Below are 20,350 nucleotides of genomic sequence, written 5' to 3' on the forward strand. Positions count from 1 at the left end.
GTGTTGTTTGGCCCATGGGGGACCATCACGGGTCCCGTTTTGATAATTTGAACTATTTTAATATGTATAACTCGTCGAGTACTATATATTTGTAAGAAATCACGTGATTGGATATCGCTAACTACATGATCAAATAAGTCTTGTATAAAAAATGGATGGTGTTATAATTAACGATTAAAAAAAAAAACTAATCCAATTAGATAGCTATTGATATTCGATTAATGTAATTTTTTACAAGCATATAGTCATCGACGAGTTCTACATATTGAACGTTTCGATTAGCAAAACAGGACCCGTGGTAGGCCCCCATAGGCCAAACAGCACCGTCCAATTCAATGCCTGAAAAGAAAGGAACCATCTCCTAACCTATACTCTGCCCGCGCTGTCCCTTAAGACATCCTATCGTACTATTCTATCCCAATCTTTTCCTATAAACTAATTTATACAATTTTTTAATATACATTTTTTTATAAAAAGTCAACAAGTTATCTTAAATAACCTTTTTTTTTTCTTCAACTTTTTAGTCAAAGAAGTCAAAAAGTGTACTTATTTAGGATATCTCAAGCAATCCCTAAATAATATATATATTTTTTGTGTGTGCATATATAGTTTTAATAAAATAATAAGATTAAATTGAGAAACTAATAACCTGCTGACTATAAACTAGTAATTATATTTTCACGAGATTAAAGTAACATACAATTTAATAATATAATCACAGTGAATGTAATCATATATTTCAAAAAAAATATATTAATTTTTTTTTTCTTGATTCAATATTCAATTCTAATTATTGTAATGCATTTTAAAATTTTGTATTATAATTTTTAAAAAGCCCAAATTTACGTCCATATCAGTTCTATATGGGCCATGCTAGGCTCGAAACCCATAAGTTGACATTTTTAAACCTATGTGTAGGACTTGGGCTTTAGAAATAGAACATGGGCCAGTTCGAGCCGTTGACTGGTGAAAGCCATGGGCCTGACAAGTTTTGCCGAGACTCAGGTTTTGTTTAGGATGTTTTCGATTCTTTGTTTATTTTGTTCGGGGTTAAAAAGTCTTTTTTAAGGTTGAGTTTTTATTTTTTATTTTTGGGAGAGAAAAAATAAAATGATTATAATTTATATGTAATATTTTTTATTAATTTTTTAACTTATTTTGTCTTTTTGTAACTATTTTAGCATAACATTTTTTTATCAAAATTATATTTTAGCTTTTTTAGAGTTCGTTTGGAAAGAAAAAGCCCGAGGTTTTTTTTGATTATTTTAACTACAAGAAAAAAAGATTTTTTAATCTAATAAGACAAAACATCATATCCAACTCATAACCATTACATTTTTTCTCTCATAAAAGTCAAAAAGAGCTAAAATAGCCAAAAAAATTAAAAAGTCAAAAAACCAATCCACATTCCAAATGAACCCTTATTTTCAATAATTTGTTCAAGAATAATTCGTTGTATAAATAAATTAAACTTGAACGCATTTTAAAATTTATTAAATTTGAAAATTAGGTTTAAACAATTTACTAAGGCCTCGTTTGGGAACCAGCCCATTTAGCAAAAAAGTTAAAAAATTACTAAAAATCCTAAAAAGCCAACAACTCATACCAAAAAGTCAAAGATTCTTTTCTCTCTACTTTTTGCACAATTTTTCGTAAAAAATTAAAAAGTCATCTCAAACATACTAATTTTTTTTAGCTCATATTTTAGCCAAACAACAAAAAAATTAATAAATTAGTCTGTTTCCAAACGAGGCCTTAATTCGATAGACTAATATATACTATAAAAATCAAACTATTTGAACTCGATTCTTGTTTAATTTGTTAAAAATTTATTTAAAATCAACAAATTATATAAACAAACCAATATTAAAATATATTTTAAAATTTCATTATATTTTCAAATTAAATTTAAATAATTTACTACTCAAATCCGCCGTTACTTTAGGGCCCTCTTCGTGTGTGTTGCAAAATTTTTTAATTCCATTTTCTAGTTTGACCAGAACATAAAAATATTAGAAAGGATTTTACTTGAGATAAGAGACAATCAAATAATTTACTACCAAAAAGGTTTTAAGGTCGAATTCCACTACGATAAACATCTAAAATTTTAAAGTTATTAGAGATTTCTCGGATGATTAACTCTGGAATTTTGAAATTAATTGAGGTACATATGAATTGTTTCAAATATCTGATTATTAAAAAAATAAAAAAATTAAAGAATTGAAAATCCCATCACCTATTAAAATTTGTGATATTATACCGAGATAAGAAAAAGGGAGAAACAAGAAAATTACTGGGGTTGGTGTTAGGTATGGCGCAACATGAAAAATAGTAAATGAAATCAAGAAAGCGACAAAAAGTAATAATTAATAGTACATAACTTTTCCTGTCTTGGTGACAGAGACTGGAGACCCATGCAAATTCACAAGGCTCCTCTTTAAAACCATCGATTCTCGATTTCCTCTCTCTTCAAAAAAAAAAAAAAAATAAAATAAAAAAAAAAAAATAAAAAAACGTAATGATTTCAGGTTCTCTATGGCTTCATTGCAGGGTCATTCTCTGAAAGCTCTTGTTATCTTCAGGAACTACATGTATCCCGGTTAGCTAATTCTCTTATTCTAGTTGCTGCTGTTTTTGTTTGATTCTTGATTGATAAAACTCAAAATCTTTATCTGGGTTTTTCTTAAAATTTGATTTTATGTTGGTTATGTGGAGATTTGAGTTCATGCTGAATTGGGTATTTTGTTTCCCATTTTGTTCTTTTGTTTTGTGTAGAATTGATCAGGACTGTGCATGTTTACCAATTGGAGAATGGGGTGGAAAAGGAAGCTGAGAGAGAGTATGTTTTCCACAGTGATAGCCCCTATGAGGAAATTGGGTCATATAAAGTTCTCACATTGGAGAAATTTCGGCCTTCGGCTCAGTTTGAAGGGCGTGTGAATGGTGTGTGGCTTTGCATTTATGTTTTCGACGCCGATCGACATTGCCCTCCTATTTTGGATGGCATTCCTACCATACTCTCAATTTCTAGGTACCCAATTGCCCAATTGTCTCACTTAGCTATTTTTGTTATTTATTTTTGGTTTTTGATTATATCTTTTCCATTTTATGAATAACCAATTCTTATTTTTATATGCCAGATATTGTTGACAATGATTCTGTTTTTTTGCTCAATTTGATATGCGGTAATCTTGTTGGATTGTGTATGAATGTGTGTGCCGATTACCAGGAAAAAAAAAAAAGTGTATGCAAGAGAGGGAGAGAGAGTACGATATTAGAAATAATTTGTGCCAATCTTGACATGAATTTTTTTTGGGGTAGGTTTTATGATAGTGAATTAAAGTAATCTCTGTTTTGTGTTTTAGTTCATTTATGCTAATTTATTCATGATTTGTGAAAACAAAAACATCTTTAGGTCAACAAGGATTTTATAAAAAGATTGTAGGATAAAATACACTTGGTCCCTAAAGTATACTTTCCGTGTCACTTTGGCATTTCAAATTTCAATTTTGTTGATTTTGTCTTAGAAAGTTTTAATTTGAGTTAAATTGGTCCAATTTCAAACAGTTTTATAAATCGTTGAATAATTATAATTTTTAACTATGGTCCGTAAAGTATACATTTTGCGTCATTTTGGTCCTTAAAGGTTTCAATTTTGTCAATTTTGTCGCTCAATATTGTAAGTTAATGTTTCATCAATGTTTTGGGACCAAACTGACAAATTAAAATTTAGGGACAGAAGTGAGAAAAGATGGAACGCATACTATATGTGTATTATATTATCATTCCATTAACTATTTAGGCAATCTGTTTGAAATTGGACCAAATTGACTCATATTGGAAATTTTAAGCACGAAGTTAACAAAATTAAAACTTGGAAGACCATAAATTTTGACATGAAACGCGTACTTTAAAGACCATAATTGTAATTTATCCAAGATTGTAATTTTTAATCGGGTGCTCCATTTGGTTTTGAAGAAATGAGGCAATCAAAAGGAAATCAAAGTGTAATGCTATTTGGTCTGGTTTTGAAGAAATGTGGCAATCAAAAGGAAATCAAAATTCAATGCTACTTGGTCTCATGAAATGCGAAGTTATTGCAATCTATTCAAATGTTGTATTGGGCTTAATTGAGTCAAGTTCTTTTTGTCAGTACTCCCAAGTTCCCAACTAATTGAAGTTTTCTTATATTTCCTAGGCAACTGCCCATAGCACGATGTAGTGCTGTGCACATTGTAGCTAACATCATATTGGTATCTGAAAGACACCATTACAGAAAGAGCATGAGTTATGGCTAAAAGATGCAGATATAAATTTCAGAAAGAGCAGAACAACAAAGAACTGTGTCTTTAATTCCCATAATGTGCACAAAAAGCCCCAACACTGCTATTGGGTGGTCCATGTATTCACTTCCAGGTGTTAGAGGTCTCCTTTGAGCTGCTAAGAAAAATACAGGAGTTTAAAACTAGTTTTTTGTGCAGGAATGCATGCTAAAGATTCACAAGGTGCTCCTATGTACTAGTCCTCCTGTTGATGGATACAAATTGTTTTTCCTGAGGCAGCAACTTTAAACTAATTGCTGTATGACCTCTATGAGTGGCAGATGCAATTATAAGAGGTGTGTGCTGCCAAGCGTGCATCAGAGAAGCATTACATGTAATGCTCCATGGTTTTTGAAGAAAATAAACCCTCCTTGATGCTTTGGTGGCTTTGATTGTGCATGGATTAGAACAAGGTCAAGGGCTCAAGGCAGAGGCGAAGCTAGGGGAGTGCCATGGCCATCCTTGATTTTCTGAAAAGCATGTTTATAATCTTGTGCATGGACCTACTCTCATACATTATAATCGATGACATTTTCCCTTGGCCCCCCTTGATTAAAAGGATGAAAAGAATTGTTTTGGCTTACCTATGAATGAGGTATAGCCTTGTATTTATAATGAAACAATATTATACAATCATAGATTTTATACATACTACCATAATTACAATATTCACTATTTCCTAATTTAACACTACTATAATTATAATATCACTATTTCCTAATTCTAACACTCCCCCTCAAGCTGGTGTGAAGATATTCAATAAACGCAACTTGGCAATAGACGACTAGAGTAATGTTGGGCCTACAGACTTGGTGAACATATCTGCTAATTGCTGAGAAGAAGAGACAAAGGATGGTCTCACAACACCAATCCGAACCTTCTCTCGAATGAAATATATATCAACCTCTATATGCTTAGTACGCTCATGTAGGATGAAATCAGAAGACAGCATAATAGCAGACTTATTGTCACAAAACAAAGGCGCAGGAGCAGTCTCCTCAAATTCCAACTCTGCCAAAATAGAACGTAGCCATAGAATCTCACAAGTGCCTTGTGCCATAGCCCTATACTCAACTTCTGCAAAAGATTTAAAAACAACTGCTTACTTCTTACTTTTCCATGATATAAGATGATCACCATAGAAGGTACAGAAGCCAGAAGTAGAACACCTATCCATTCTAGATCCTACATAGTCAGCATCAGTAAAACAGGAGAGTCCAGATTGAGGATCAGCTGTGAAGAACAATCCTAAGCCAAGAGAGGTCTTCAAATATCTCAAGGTGTGATGAACTACATCAAGATGTTCTGTACGAAGTACATGCATGAATTGGCTAACCACACTAACTGCAAATGTCAAGTCAGGTCTAGTATTGGTCAGATAGATGAGACGCCCAACAAGACGTTGATACATGCCTGGGTTCTCTAATAAATCGCCAGACTCTGATGTGAGCTTGACATTGGGATCCATTGGAGTAGAAGCAGGTTTACACCCCGACATACTTGTATCCTTAAGTAAGTCAAGAGTGTACTTCCTTTGAGATAAGGAGATCCCTTGCCGTGAGCGAGCCACTTCAATCCCTAGAAAATACTTGAGATTTTCCAAATCCTTAATATCAAAGGTGTGTCCCAAATCCCATTTTATTTGATCAATACCTATAGAGTCATCACCGGTGAGAATGATATCATCCACATAAACCAACAAGACTATACACTTACCTACGAAATTACGACGGATGAAGCACGTATGGTCTGAATGGCACTGAACAAAGCCCATGGAGATGATGATTGAGCTGAAACGACCAAACTAAGCTCATGGAGACTGCTTCAAGCCATTCAAAGACTTGTGTAGTCAACATACTTTCCCCAAAAACTCCCCCTCAACTCGAAAACCAGGAGGAGGGGCCATATAAATTGTCTCAAGAAGATCTCCATGTAGAAAGGCATCCTTGACATCAAGCTGATGAAAGGGCCAAGAATAGGATGCGGCAAGGGAGATGAGTAGACGAACAAATGCAAGCTTGGCAACAGGGGCAAAGGTTGCACCAAAATCCTTACCAGGAACTTGAGTGAAGCCCTTGGCCACTAAGCGGGCCTTATAACGGTCAATGGAACCATCAGGTAGGTACGTAATAACAAAGACCCATTTGCAACCTATGGTACTCTCGCTAGAAGGTAAAGGAACCAAATCCCAAGTATGATTCTGTTCTAAAGCTGCCATTTCAGTTTGCATGGCCGCCATCCATTTTGGATTCTGAAGGGCCTCGGACACAGACCGAGGAATAGACTTGGACTCAAGCTTGCCAAGGAAAGAATGATATGAGTCAGAAACCCTGGCATATGAGAGAAACTGGGAAATGGGATGATCAGTACTACACAGATAACCCCAACGGTTGGGGGGATGTTGATCTTGAGGAGGATTACGACGAGGTAGGGAACATGATACATGTAAAGGGGAAGAATTACCTGACCCAAGAGCCGGAGAGGTAGCAGGAGGGGGTTGAGCACGAGGGCGGCGAGAGTATACCTGCAAGGGAGGGGAAGGAGGCGAAGGTGGAGGATAGGAGGGGGGGGACAACCTCATCCGCAATCTTGTCTAAAATGGGGACCGGGCGAACACGCGAAGTATCTGAAGGAGAAACCTGCAAAGGGGGGTTAGGACTAAAAAAAGAAAGATCCTCACAAAAAGTAACATCTAGAGTGTGGCGCAAGTGACGCAACACAGGATCAAAACATCTATACCTTTTAGACGTGGAGGAATACCCCAAAAAGATACAACGAATAGACTTGTTATCTAACTTAATGCGAGTGGGACGACGGTCCTGAACAAAACATGTACACCCAAAAATACGAGGTAAAAGAGGAAAATTGATAGTATTAGGCATAAGAATATGGAATGGGGTAAGGCCATGTAACACACGATTAGGAGTTCTATTAATGAGATAGATAGTAGTAAGAACAACCATGTGCCAATAAGACTTGGGTACACACATACCACGAAGAAGACAACGTATGACCGACATAATATGACGGTTTTTACATTCAACCACACCATTTTGTTTAGGGGTCCGAGGATATGTAAGTTGTTGAAGAATACCCGTTCGATTAAGGTGGGAACGAAACTTGTTGGAGATGTATTCCCTATCATTATCAAAGCAGATGTTCCTAACAACTGTACGAAATTGTGCCTTAACCATTTGCAAAATTTGAACGAATATGGGAAACATATCAGACTTGCGGCGAAATAAATAGACCCAAGTGCACCTAGTGTGATCATCCATAAAAGTCACATAATAACGATGACCCGAAAAAGCAGAAACAGGAGAGGGAGAATGAATAAGGTCAAAAGCACTAGGGCCCCGTGTCATATGTGGTATATAACTAGTACGGATATATTTAGACAACTCACAAGTAACACAATGAAATTTAGAATCCTTGCAAGCTTTATTTAATAAAGGGAAAAGTTGACATAAATATTGAAAGTTAACATGACCTATACGGGCATGCCATAACTCTAAAGTTAAACAGAAAAAACACAAGATATAGAACTAGGCAAAACAGAGGCCTGAAAACTGGCTAAAGTCGAAGGCTGGTCCGGTGGATCACCCAAAGTAGTATAGCGCGCCGCACTCATATCCCCTGCCAAAAATCTTCTTCAAACTTAGGTCCTGTAAAAGACATGAAGAAGGGAAGAAGATAACAACGCAGTTAAAGGTTTTGGCAAGACGACTAACAGATAAAAGATTATAAGCAAACTTGAGAACATGCAACACAGAAGATAAAGTGATAGCAGGGGATAAAGACACAACACCCTTATGTTAGACAGAAGAGCAAGAACCATCAGCAAGACACACAAATGGGGCAACAATGGTGGGTTCATGAAAGGAAAGAAAAGAAAACTCACCAGTCATATGATCAGTAGCCCCAGAATCCACAATCTAGAATCCATGAAGGACTAGCAGACCTAACATGGAAAGCAGTAGAAGTACCTATAGCAAGGGTGGCAGTAGAGGATGATGGACCAAGAGAACCAGTGGTGAGAGACCCAAGTTGAGCTTGAAGCTGACCAATTTGAGTCTGTAACTGCTGTAGATTCAGGACATTAGGAGGCTCAGAAGCAGGAGTAACTTCCACTAAAGCAGCAGTGCGAGCAGAGCCAGAACCACATGGAGCAGGACCACAAAGACAGGAAAGGCGTTGCCTTAACTCAGGATGAAGTTTGAAGCAATGGGCTTTGACATGTCCAGGCGCATCACAATGATGACAAGTAACAGAACCGGTGGAACTTTGAGAACTAGAACTTGCAGCAAGAGCCATCTGATCAGCGAAAACTGGAGGGACTGAAAGAACACTAGGCTGAACCAATCGCCGACAATGCTTATCACTGTCAATAGTGGCAGAAGCCTCATAAAGAGATGGTGTGGGTGGTTTGTTTAGAATCTGAATTCGAAGAGATTCAAATTCAGAGTTTAAACCCATGAGAAATTGATAAGTGTGCTGGCGAGCAAGCCTCTTGGATATAAGGGAGGCTGCTGTTGGTGGAAGGTCAGTCAAAGGCTCATATTGAGCAAGTTCCTCCCAACGAGCCTGAAGATATCCAAAGAATTCAGCGACAGAAAGGCCAAGAGAGAACTGAGAGGCCCGGGCTATATCCTGGTAAAGCTCGAAGATACGGGCATCATTGTGAGCATGAGTGTACATTTGTGACAATGCTTGCCACAAACTTGGAACTGTATCGCAATAAAAGAACATATAATAAATCTGATCTTCCATGGAATTGAACATCCATCCCAATATAGTGCAGTTATCGATATCCCACTGAGCACGTATAGGGTCTGTTGCAGCTGGTGGGGTAATGGTAGATAAAAGCCAATGGGCCTTCCCCTTTCCCCCAAGATAGAGTTTAAGGGAATGGCTCCAAGCAGCAAAATTTTTCCCATTCAACACCACACTCGTAATACGATGAACAGGAGTGTGATGAGAAAGAGAAAAATCAAAACCAACGGGAATAGGTTTGGTGGGTACATCAAAAGAGACAATAAGAGATGGCTCAGTCATTGTGGAAGAATAGGGGTTGAAAAACACACAAAATCACAGCAACAATGGCTGAAATAATGCAAGTAGCTGGAAAAAACTCAATGGCTTATCCAAATAAATACTACCGAACAAATTCAGTAGCCCAATGAATCAAGAGGACAGAAAAAAAGGTGCCTAAAACATCTGCACAACACCCTGAGAAGGGGAAAAAGGACCCTGGACCACCTTAGAGGAGTAGCTGAAGCACACAGGACCAGAACAAAGTCTGGTCAGCAGCAAACAGCACCTCTGTAGGAGTGTAGGAGACCTTCCGAGGGGAAAACAGGGAAGAAGAAGTGCTGTTGGGTGGTCTAGAAGGTGTGGGTAGTGCTGTCAGTGGCTGAGAGAGGAAAAAGAAGGCGAACGGTGGTGATAGGTGGGACTGCGTGGTGCCGACAGAGGGAGAGGAGGGCTAGGGTGGCTGATCTTTGGCTCTAATACCAAAAAGGATGAAAAGAATTGTTTTGATTTACCTATGCATGAGGTATAGCCTTGTATTTATAATGAAACAATATTACAAAATAGGAAACAAAGATAAAAAAGGCATTAAATTTGTGATTGACGCAATCACCGATTTTATACACACTACCATAATTACACTATTCACTATTTCCTAATTTAACACTACCATAATTATAATATCACTATTTCCCTATGAAGCACGGATACTTCAAAAAGGGTGACGTATCTGTATCGGATACTTATCGGATACCGATACTCCTCGGATACTCGCGGATACGTATCGGATACTTTTTAAAAGTATCGGATACTTCTTAATTAATTTTTTATTAATTTTGAAGTATCGGATACTCGAAGTTACATATTACTTATAATATTTTGTTTAGTTCTTTGATAAGAGGAATATAGTGAGTTAAAGTAATAGAATTTGTCAAATTGATGTATCCTTGTTGTCTCTCTCACTTCTCTCTCGTTTTCTCACTCTCTCACGTTTCTTCTCTCCGCTCTCATTCTTTTTTTGATGTTGGCATGTAAGGATGATGTTTAATTTGTATTTGCTTTTGCTTTTGCTTTTAGTTTTGGATGTTTTATGAATGTTTGAGCACTTTTAGATTAATAGGAATCCCTCTCTTTATTTAGTAATTTACTTTAAGTTTTATTTTCATGCATATTACATTATTAAAATTATAATTTTTTTTTTTACGAATGTATCCCCGCTATACCCGTATCATACTTTTTTAAGTTTTGACGTATCGCCATATCCACATCCCCATATCACCATATCCGTATTCGTATCCGTATCCGTGCTTCCTAGGCTATCATTGATGACTTAAAAAAGTATATTTGCTAAAATTTTTATTTAAGAATAGTTTTTTGGCTTTAGCTAAGGTCTTGTGATATTCACTGATGAAGGGGAACAAGTTGAAGCTATTGACCTTGAAGACTCTTAGTTTTATAGGAATCTTTCTTCTTTATGAAGTTGTCTTTTGCTTTAGGTTTTATTTTTATGCATATTGCATTACTAAAAATTGTTAAAATAATATTTTTTACGAACGTATCCCCGCCGTATCCGTATCCTAGTTTTTCAAATTTTGTCGTATCACCGTATCCGTATCGTATCGTATCCGTATCCCGTATCTGTATCCGTGCTTCCTAGCTATTTCCTAATTCCAACATGATTTTGGGGAAAAAAAATTATATGGTATAGTGCAAAGACGTTATTTTGGAAAAACATTTATATGGTATAATGCTAACACTTTATACTGGCTTAATATAACTCATGCTTTGATGTATAGAGTTTGTAAGGATAACTTTAATCAAGAGACATATTACTATGAAGTGGTGTTTGTTTTGAGGGACTGAGCCATGGGATTGGACTAATAGTCTGTTGTTTGGTTCAAAATTTTTGCACCGGACTATTAGTTCCAAATCTATTGGACTATTATGTCTCATGGGGGGGGGGGGGGGTTGGGACACAAATGGGGGGATATGAGATTAGGTGGTGAAATAACTATTTTGACCCTCTACTATTTAATTATGTATTATATTTAGTAAAATTTAAATGTCTCAATTTAAAAATAAAATAATTTTATTTAATTTTTATTGATGTTTTGTTTATTTAATTTTTTATAGATATTTTATTTTAAAATTTTGTTTATATTTTATTTAATTTCATTATTTAAATTTTAATAGATGTTTTATTTAATTTCATTATTTAATTATTATTATTTTTTAAAATAAATTTATTTAAAATTTTAATTAAAAAAATAACATAAGTTTTTATTGATATTTTATTTATTTAATTTATTAATTTTTAAAAAATAAATTTATTTAATTGTGTAAAAAATATAATAAAATAAAATTTTATTTAATCTAGCTAAAAATAATTAAAATATTAAAGATATGTTTAATATTGCTATTACTTAGTAAATAATTGAAAAGGATAAAATAATTGTTTGAACATTTATCATTCTCCATAATATCCCAAACAAACATAGGATTCATATCCTATTCAACCAAATAGTTCTTTCCTGACATCTAATCTCATGACTAAACAAACATGGGATATAAATCCAGTACAACCAAATAGTCCGGGAACAACGTATCCTAGGACTAACAGTCCGGTGGATTTCAATTTCTTAGTCCTGGGATTTCAATTTCTGCTTATCTAGTCCGTTTAAACAAACACGCCCTGAATGTATACTTGACATGAATTCATAAAATAACTTTTTGATGGTTTTTCCCCCTATCGTATTCATAATTTTATATATATACTAATGTTTATTTTTTTTTTACTTATTAAACTTTTGTATGAAACTTTTTATAAAATCCTGGCTTTGCCCCTGGTTCAAGGGCTGTTATTCAATAAACACAACTCCATTATTCTTGATGAATCTTGCCCTACCAAACTTTTTGCAACGTATCTTGCTCTAGGAGATAATTATGATTGCTTCACTCATGTTCTTAGTCTTCATCATAGAATGCGAAGATATCTTAATTATAACTTCTTAATGATACTCCTGCTTCATTGTTTTGGGTAATTTTGTCTTCTAAATACTTTGTTTTAAGCTTCTAATATAGAAAGACAAGCCTGTGTTGGTCACTGTGCTAGTGTAGTTTAGACTGTGCCTTCTTCTCTTACAAGGTATCTTAATTCGCCATGGACAAAAGGAGTCCTTTTACCTGTGATGCTATTGAGTTCTCTCTGCATTTGTCATGGTAAATGTGTATATGTGCATGTCATCGACACTGTCTTAAAAAGTTTCCCTGTTCTGTTTTTGACTTTCTTCTTTATAATTTCTCAATTACAGCTTGGCAGGTTTTGGCAGAACTAACATTTAAAATAAAAAATTGTAACAATAAAAGTAATTTTCCATATCACGCACTTCAATTTCCTACCGCATAGCTTTTGAATGATGTTCTAGGCCCTAAAATATAATTAGTTTGCACTAAACTGAAGCTGGGATTCCAATAAAAAATGATTGGTTGGGTCAGGCTTAGGCATAAACAAGGTTGAGGCATGTGGCTAGGGCATGAGTCCTGTCCTGCTTGTTTGTCAAAACAAGATGCCTTCATGGTCTTAAATTTTCACTGAAATGTTTGGGTCTCTCTGATAGTTCCAATACTTCGAGTACTAATTACTCATGTTTGACCTTTTAAAATTAAATTTTCTTTAAATATATCAATTGATTTATATTTGCTAATTATTGGACCTTTATATTACTGTTAACATTGACATTTGTTTCCTGCTTGCCACATTCCCAATTGACTCCTTTATGGTATACATTTCACCTTTCAGGAATCCTAAGCTGGCGTCAATTCCAACATTGGCCAATGACCTTCAAATCATTTTCCAGTTCAACCACAGGATGAAAGATGGAGAGCAATTGCAAATTCCACCCAAGGAAACTAGCATTGGGAACAGGGGCGGAGCATTTCAGTTAAAGAGTCAGCGCATCTTCGCTCTGGATCTTAACTCTGTTCCGAATCCAGAATTAGATAATGAAGAAAGTGATGAAGCAACAGGTTAAACTACATAGCTTCCTATTTTCTAATTATTGCAAGTACATACTTTTCTCTATTATGCAAATCCTTCAATATTTAAACCTGAAATGCATTTCTTTATAGCATCAGAGTGAAAAATATGCAATGCCCCAAATTTTGGATTGCATTAGAAGGCTAGAACATGAGATGGGCAATGATATTTATTTATTTTTGATACAATTTCCCCTATAATTCAATATCCTAGGGTTAACAATGTGTTGAGGAACAAATTTGGTTCAATACTGGATAGAAACTAATCATAACCTAACAGTACACATAAGTGCATACCATGTAGAAGGTGACTTCTCTTCACCATGTTGTTCTTGTGTCTAAAAATCTATTAATTTGGAAGCCAATTCTTTATACAAACAAGGTGATAAATCCGGGAAAGGGACTAATGATGTTCTTAGTTGTTTTGCAGGAAGATATCTGTTGTGGTTTCTCTTTGTTTCCTAAATCCTACCACATTTGTTAATTATTAGAATAGAAATTTGCATAAATATACATGCACATTATAATAGGCAATAGTTTCTGTCCCCAAAGAGTCTTGCCTCAAGGAATACGATATGCAAATGCCTAAGGGCTTAAGCTTCAAGTGAAGGTCTCATGACAAATAGGTTTTCAAGCCAAAGCATAATAAAGGGTGTGCCTTTTGACACCTTAGCTTATGAGCCCTATGCCTCTTGTGTCGATTTTTACATAATTTTTTTGTTCCTCTAAATTTAAGTAACCAACAACTTTTTTTTTTTTGGTTGTAATTTTTATACCGATAACATTTTCACCACATGTCTTTTGTATTAACCAATTTTCTTTGACTGAACAATCCTATGCTTGTTTTTGGACATCTATCACAATTTTCATATAAATTAACCAATGCTGAAATATAACACATTTCAAATCCATTCTGGTATATGCTCTTAAAATACTTACTAGTAAAAAAAAGCTAAGAAATGTTTCTTATCTACTGCTATTTACTTATTTCTAAGAATTGTATTTACTATCTCCCTCTCTCTCTCTCAATTTATAATTTATATGTGCGAAGCAATTGCTGAATCACCTATACTCACTGATGCATGTATTTGTATAGAAAAAATTATTGACAAAAGTGGCATTCTTAACCAATCAGCTCCATGTTATTAGTTACTTGTCTCAACGACATTGAAGTCCACCATACTTAGAAGGACCTGAAGGGTTCTTTATGCATGAGATTAGACATAATACATCACTCTCTTTATGCATGAGATTTGGCAACTTGAAGTTTTAGCCAAAAAGTCAAAAAGTCACTATAAGCTGTCATATTACTCTCTTCTTTTCTGCACATCTTTTCGTAAAAAGCCAGAAAGTTACTAAAATAGAATGTTCCCAAACCAAGCAAATTTTCTTTTTCTGCAGGAGGTTTCTTGCTTTTTATATCTGTGTGTGTGTGTGTGTGGAATGGAAGGTGGAGGGAGATTCCAATATTCGATAACTGTATTAGTTAATAGATGTTTTGCCTTTTACGAATATTAAATTGTCAGATGACTGTCACCAAAAGAGCAATCTATGTACATTGTCGTTTTATTCTGATTAATATAGATTAATTTTATTAACTCTCTGTTTCTTCAATGTTTAGTTATAAATGGTCATCTTGCCCTAAATGATCTGGACCAATAGGGAATGCCCAATTGATTGAGCCCTTTGATCCAATCAAATAGAAAACCCCAATATATTTTTCATTCATAAATCCAAGTGTGGACCATGCATCAAGCCATTAAAAAGTTTGTCACTTAACTTCCTTTTGGACTTCGGGGAATTCTATCTTTAAGTGGGTTCCACTTTTGTTGTTAGCTATACATTGGTTGTCGGTGTGTGACATGTAGGCTTTTGCTTGAGATAATCTTGTTAAGGTTATGTATTTCGTATTTTCATTTTCCTTTTGTATGAGGATGCCTTATCCTCGCTCCTTTTTTTGTTTTATCAATAAAATCTTTTGTTGATCAAAAAAATATACGACATCAAGCCATTAAAAAGAATGGTTGTGGTAGGTAGTGTTTAAAACTTACATAAATATGTTAAGGGAAATGCTAACCACTTGGTATATGTATAAAGTGTATTGAAATATGTGAAAAATATATAGAAATATATTAAAGTATATGGGAATATGTGAGATGGGTATTAGAATTCTAAATTTTTTTGGCATGATTTGGTCCTTAATGAATGGCTAGTGGGTGGTCATTAAGAGAACTCACATTTTAAAATGTTACAACATTTTGACAACTTAATAATAGAACAATATTAATATCTGAATTTTTAACAGTTGCATATGTGGAGGGCTTTGTTGCACAAAATGTTGGGCTCGACTCCCAAAGATTAGAGCTTAATGGATGTCAGAGTGAACCCATACGTTATTAAGATCATATAGGTATACTCTCTTAGAAAAGGTGAACAAGTTAGTGAAGATGCTTAGGTTAGTAGATAAAAGAGATGGCACATTGCTTTCATTTTTTGACGGTATGAAATGTTTCTGAAACTTCCTTTAAAGTCACCGAACTCTAGTTTCATATTTGATCGCCATTAGTTGAATCATGGGATGGCTACTTGCCTCACTCTATGGACAAGAATAAGTTAGCATGAAACTTCCTTAATTCGTCTAGCTCTAATTGCATGCCAGAATTAAAAACCTTGCGGTATGTGAATGAGTAAAAACCTAATGATCAATATTGGCTCCTTAAATTAGTTGGAGCAAAGCTTCGTTTGGTTGAGTTATATATTACAATTTCAATTTCAATAAGATGGGTTCTATATAGAATTTAATGCGAAAATTAGTGTTAGATCACTAATTATTGCAAAAGCTTAAATTGTTAGGAAATGGGACAAACAAAGTATATCAAACTCTCCAATCGTCTTGCATCTGGGCATGTGAACATCCATACATACAAAGAAGAAAGAATGCAAATGATAGATGAAAGAATGCAAACGGGGAAGCAATGCAAATAGAGAGACTTAAATCCAAGATGTCCTAAGCTGAGCTCTAATACCATCTTACACACTCTTGGGTAGAACTCAACCCCAAAAGCTAGTTGTTTAGCTAAGGGTGCCCTTACACTTACATAATGCACATTACTTTTGTGTAACGTGCTCACTTGGTAGCACTTGCTGCGTGCAGACCAAGGACATGCACCCTACCCATCACAGTTAGAAAGCTGTTAAATCTGTCCATGTGTTACCTTATATTGTCTTGATGGTTTACAGGAAGGTGTTTACATTATTTTCGGTAATGAATGTGAAGCAAGTCTTGCTATAGAGTGAAGCTACCTAGATTGTCAGCTTACTTAAACCAAAGGACAAAAGAATCAGCTACTCAATGATGTTGCTTTCTACATTGCTTTAACTCCTGATGCTCGAATCCTTCTTGAATAAGAGTAGGAATTATTTTTGTTATTTTATTTAATAATATTTTTGCGTTATAGTTTTAGTACCATGATTAATCTTGTAATCTCATAGATTGGGTGCAAGATTGCAGGTATTGTGGAGAAGAAAAAAAAGAGGGCAGCGACCAAAGATATATCAAGGCTTGCTTTAGCAGATCTTGCGAAATACTTTGATCTTCCCATAGTGGAAGCTTCAAAAAATTTGAAAGTTGGACTCACGGTACTCAAGAAAAAGTGCAGAGAATTTGGCATTCCTCGTTGGCCACATAGGAAGATCAAATCCCTTGACAGTCTCATTCATGATCTCCAGGTTTGTTCTTTCCTTCTCTTTCTTTTGACTTTGATGCTCTGAACACTATGTTATGAATAAATTGACAATTTTCGTGGATGATTGCTTCTCATTGTTTAATGTGGCTTATTTGGTTGGAGTGTAACAGGTGTGTATTCCAAGGGATGTCTCATTCGATTTTTTGGCTGGAGAGACGGGTGTGTATGGTCTTATATAATTGGGTTACGGGGTTGGTTGATCCAGATGTTATAGCTTATGTAGATTTTGTGGAGGATTTTATAGCTTACCATTTTTTCCTTAGGGGTTTGAATTTTGTATTCTTTGCATCATCTTAATAATTTTCTAATAAATTTATGCTTATTTATCAAAAAAAAAAAATGTTTGTTTTATATTTTTTTTTCTTTGATTTTCTCCAGAAGAGAAATTCTAATGCACTTTTACGAGGCTTTAAGTTGTACTCGGCATGTGCCTCCTGGACTATTTGTAGTTGCATTGCACGGGTGATTCTAGGTAGAGATGAAAAATATTAAATTAAGGCATCCATCCACTTTGAGGCACCATTCATCGAAATTTGAGAATATTTCTGTTCAAAATAATGCTAAAGATAAAGAAAATAAAGTCTACTGCAAATCTGGATAAGTAGCCATCCTGTCTTTGAATCAAATCAAAACTGTTAGATGAAATTCTGAAGTTCCTGTCTGCTACTTAGTTATAGATGATGTAGGGAAAACTGTTTAATAATATTTTACCTCATCTAAAAATAAAGTGAACGGTTCATTTCTATAGGGTGTTTTGCTTGGTTTGAGTTTTCATATTCAAGTGGTTATTAACTTATAAACAAATCTTGTGAATAATTTTGAAAGACAATTTTAGTGTAGCATCATCATCACATAATCTGCAATATTTGCTGCCGTTGGTAAGTTCTATTTTTAAATCAAGCTCTGAGTGAGTTTCTAAAGTTAATCCATAGGCATGTGATTAAAGCAAAGCATACAATACAAGCCTACATATTCACATCCATACAAAGAAAACCAGTAGTTTTATGAAAAAGTACATGCAGGCAGAGGTAGAACAGCAACAACAGGAGGATGAGGCTGCAGCCATGGTAGTTGCAAAGAGGCAAAAAATGTTAGAAAATGAGAAGGAAAGCATAGAGAAGAAGCCCTTCATGGAGATTCAGAGGGAGACCAAGAAATTCAGACAAGATATATTCAAGAAGAGGCACAGAGCTAGAGCTCTAGAGAATCAGATCAGAACCATGCCCCTATTCTAGAGCATCGAGCAGTAAATATAACGGAAGCGAGGACTTATATTGGGAAACTGTAAGAACACTGACTTCTTATATTACTCTGCTTCTAATTTTAATTGTGGCCTTTCAAATATCTCTTCTACAGTTTCTGTTTTTGGCAATTTTGGCATATAATTGACTGTTTATCCATTGTTTCCATTTATGCTTATATATATATATACATTTTAGGGTTCTTATCCGCTTTTTCCTTGAACAGTCTCTTTTATGTGCTTTTGAGTTTTGACAGCATGTTGTTAATCCTGGTGACTCTGTTCAACCTTCCCACAATTCAACTATTTGTTTATGGATTGACGTTATAGACCATTTGAGTATAACCTAACCTATCCCCTTTTTCTGTGAGTTGCACAGAAATTTGGCTCTTAAACATGGATGGAACCCAGCTGGGAGGTTGAATGTTTGTTTAAATAGTTTTGATGCCATGTGGACAAACTTGTAATTTCCTACTACTAGAGAATTGAGGTCTGCATGCCAGTTGAATGATTTTTTTTTTTTTTTTTTGGGGGGGGCTCTTCCATCGGTTTAGTTTGGTACATGTTTGCATCCTGCTTTTAATACCATTTTAGGAATTGATGTTCTTCCTTTTGATCCCATTCTCTCTCTCTCGGTCTTTTTTTTTTTTTTAGTTCTTAAAGTCAAATAAAATTCAATGCCACGGTTGATTTCATGCTGGATCACTGTTTTATTGGTGATTTTGTGGACCCCTCATCAGTCCACTTGTTTTGGCCAAGAGAATGCCCACCAAGGTAAGGTCAACTTCTGGTCAAGAGGCTCTCATCATTATTGATTTCCATTTCTGTATTACTTATCATCCTCTCTGGTCTTCTCTCTATGTTCCTGCAGTCCTACTTCATCATTAAATATGGTTTGTGGTTCATGACTAGAAAAACTTAAGTTTTAGCCAGGAACACATTTGTCCTTCCGTTGAAAGATTTAAGGGTTCCTTTCATTCTTGGACTTTTCTAATTTTATTTTAAGTGGGCAAGGGTAAGGGCGTGGAGCAATTGAATTTTCTCATATGAACACAAGCAATGATGAGTTTTTTTTATTTGTGGTGATGATCTTTTTTTATATTATCCTTTTAGTGGTGGTCCAAATTTCAAGTTTAGTAATTTCTTGTATAGTTATATTTCTGTTGGGTCGTTAGTTTGATGAAAAAATCATTAATAATTGGGGAATTTTAAGGAAATTTATGTTAGTCACGCCAAAGTTTTGTTGGAATGATCGGTAATCTTCGAAATGGAACCTCATTAAAATTTCATTGTATAACTGGTCAAACAATAAAAGGTCATCCATAGGCATAGAAACTGAATTGTGCACTCAACCGGAAGGGCTAAACCTTGCGTGTAACTCGAAAAAACTTGAAGCAATGATGCTAACTGAGGCTGTCATATAGAGCTTATTGCATATAACCAAAGAGATGTGAATCATCTTATTTCTCTCGTGTATGCATTTGCAGGAACCTTATGACGCACTTGGGAGTCTGGCAAGTTGAGGACCGACTATAAGAGAAGCGAATCAGTGTGTGGATGCCCCAGCTGCAGAGGGCTGTAATGATTACATTTACTTGTGTTTCTTTTTCAACATGTATTATCAACTGCTTGACGTAGATGCTACAATACAATGGTTTTATACTTTAGAACAAGAGTTGTTTGTAGTTAGTTCTTAATGAAAATCTTTTTTCTAGCTGAAAAAGAAATAAAGCATTGTCTGACGTCTCGTTTGTTGTGCAGTCTATTCCATTTCTTTGCATGTTAATTATTTTTAGTACTGTACGGGGAGGAAATGTTCGTTCCCGTCCGTACTCTGTTCGTCTAAGCTCCTTGTCTATCCGATCAACCTGAGAACACAACGGCGGTGAGCTGCCCAGTGGTGTGTTGCCGGAAAACCCCTCCAACGGTCAAGTTAGCACACCCTCAGGGAGAGAGAGGACGAGAGAGATATAGCA

General features: G+C 35.2%; 1 protein-coding gene across 7 annotated transcripts; it reads left to right on the plus strand.

The window, feature by feature from the left end:
* The first annotated feature begins 2,268 nt into the window (after positions 1-2,268).
* LOC114319349 (protein RKD5) lies at positions 2,269-20,105 on the plus strand. 7 transcript variants are annotated; one of them, XR_014328017.1, is made up of 8 exons: positions 2,393-2,599; positions 2,776-3,031; positions 13,153-13,379; positions 16,900-17,117; positions 17,245-17,293; positions 18,157-18,418; positions 19,029-19,148; positions 19,862-20,105. XR_014328017.1 is itself a non-coding variant. In XM_028266345.2 (6 exons), exons 1-5 carry the CDS (start codon positions 2,536-2,538, stop codon positions 18,367-18,369), a joined length of 978 nt encoding a protein of 325 aa, XP_028122146.1. In that variant the 5' UTR covers positions 2,269-2,535; the 3' UTR covers positions 18,370-18,418; positions 19,862-20,105. The 7 variants fall into 7 exon arrangements, 2 of the variants coding, with proteins under 2 accessions (XP_028122146.1, XP_082723192.1); XR_014328015.1 differs by lacking the exon at positions 17,245-17,293 and having other exon boundaries at positions 2,296-2,599; XR_014328018.1 differs by lacking the exon at positions 19,029-19,148.
* Positions 20,106-20,350: the final 245 nt, after the last annotated feature.

This window comes from Camellia sinensis, chromosome 4, assembly GCF_055761805.1.
Source record: "Camellia sinensis isolate YWXY chromosome 4, ASM5576180v1, whole genome shotgun sequence".
In the NCBI taxonomy this organism is placed as follows: Eukaryota; Viridiplantae; Streptophyta; class Magnoliopsida; order Ericales; family Theaceae; genus Camellia; species Camellia sinensis.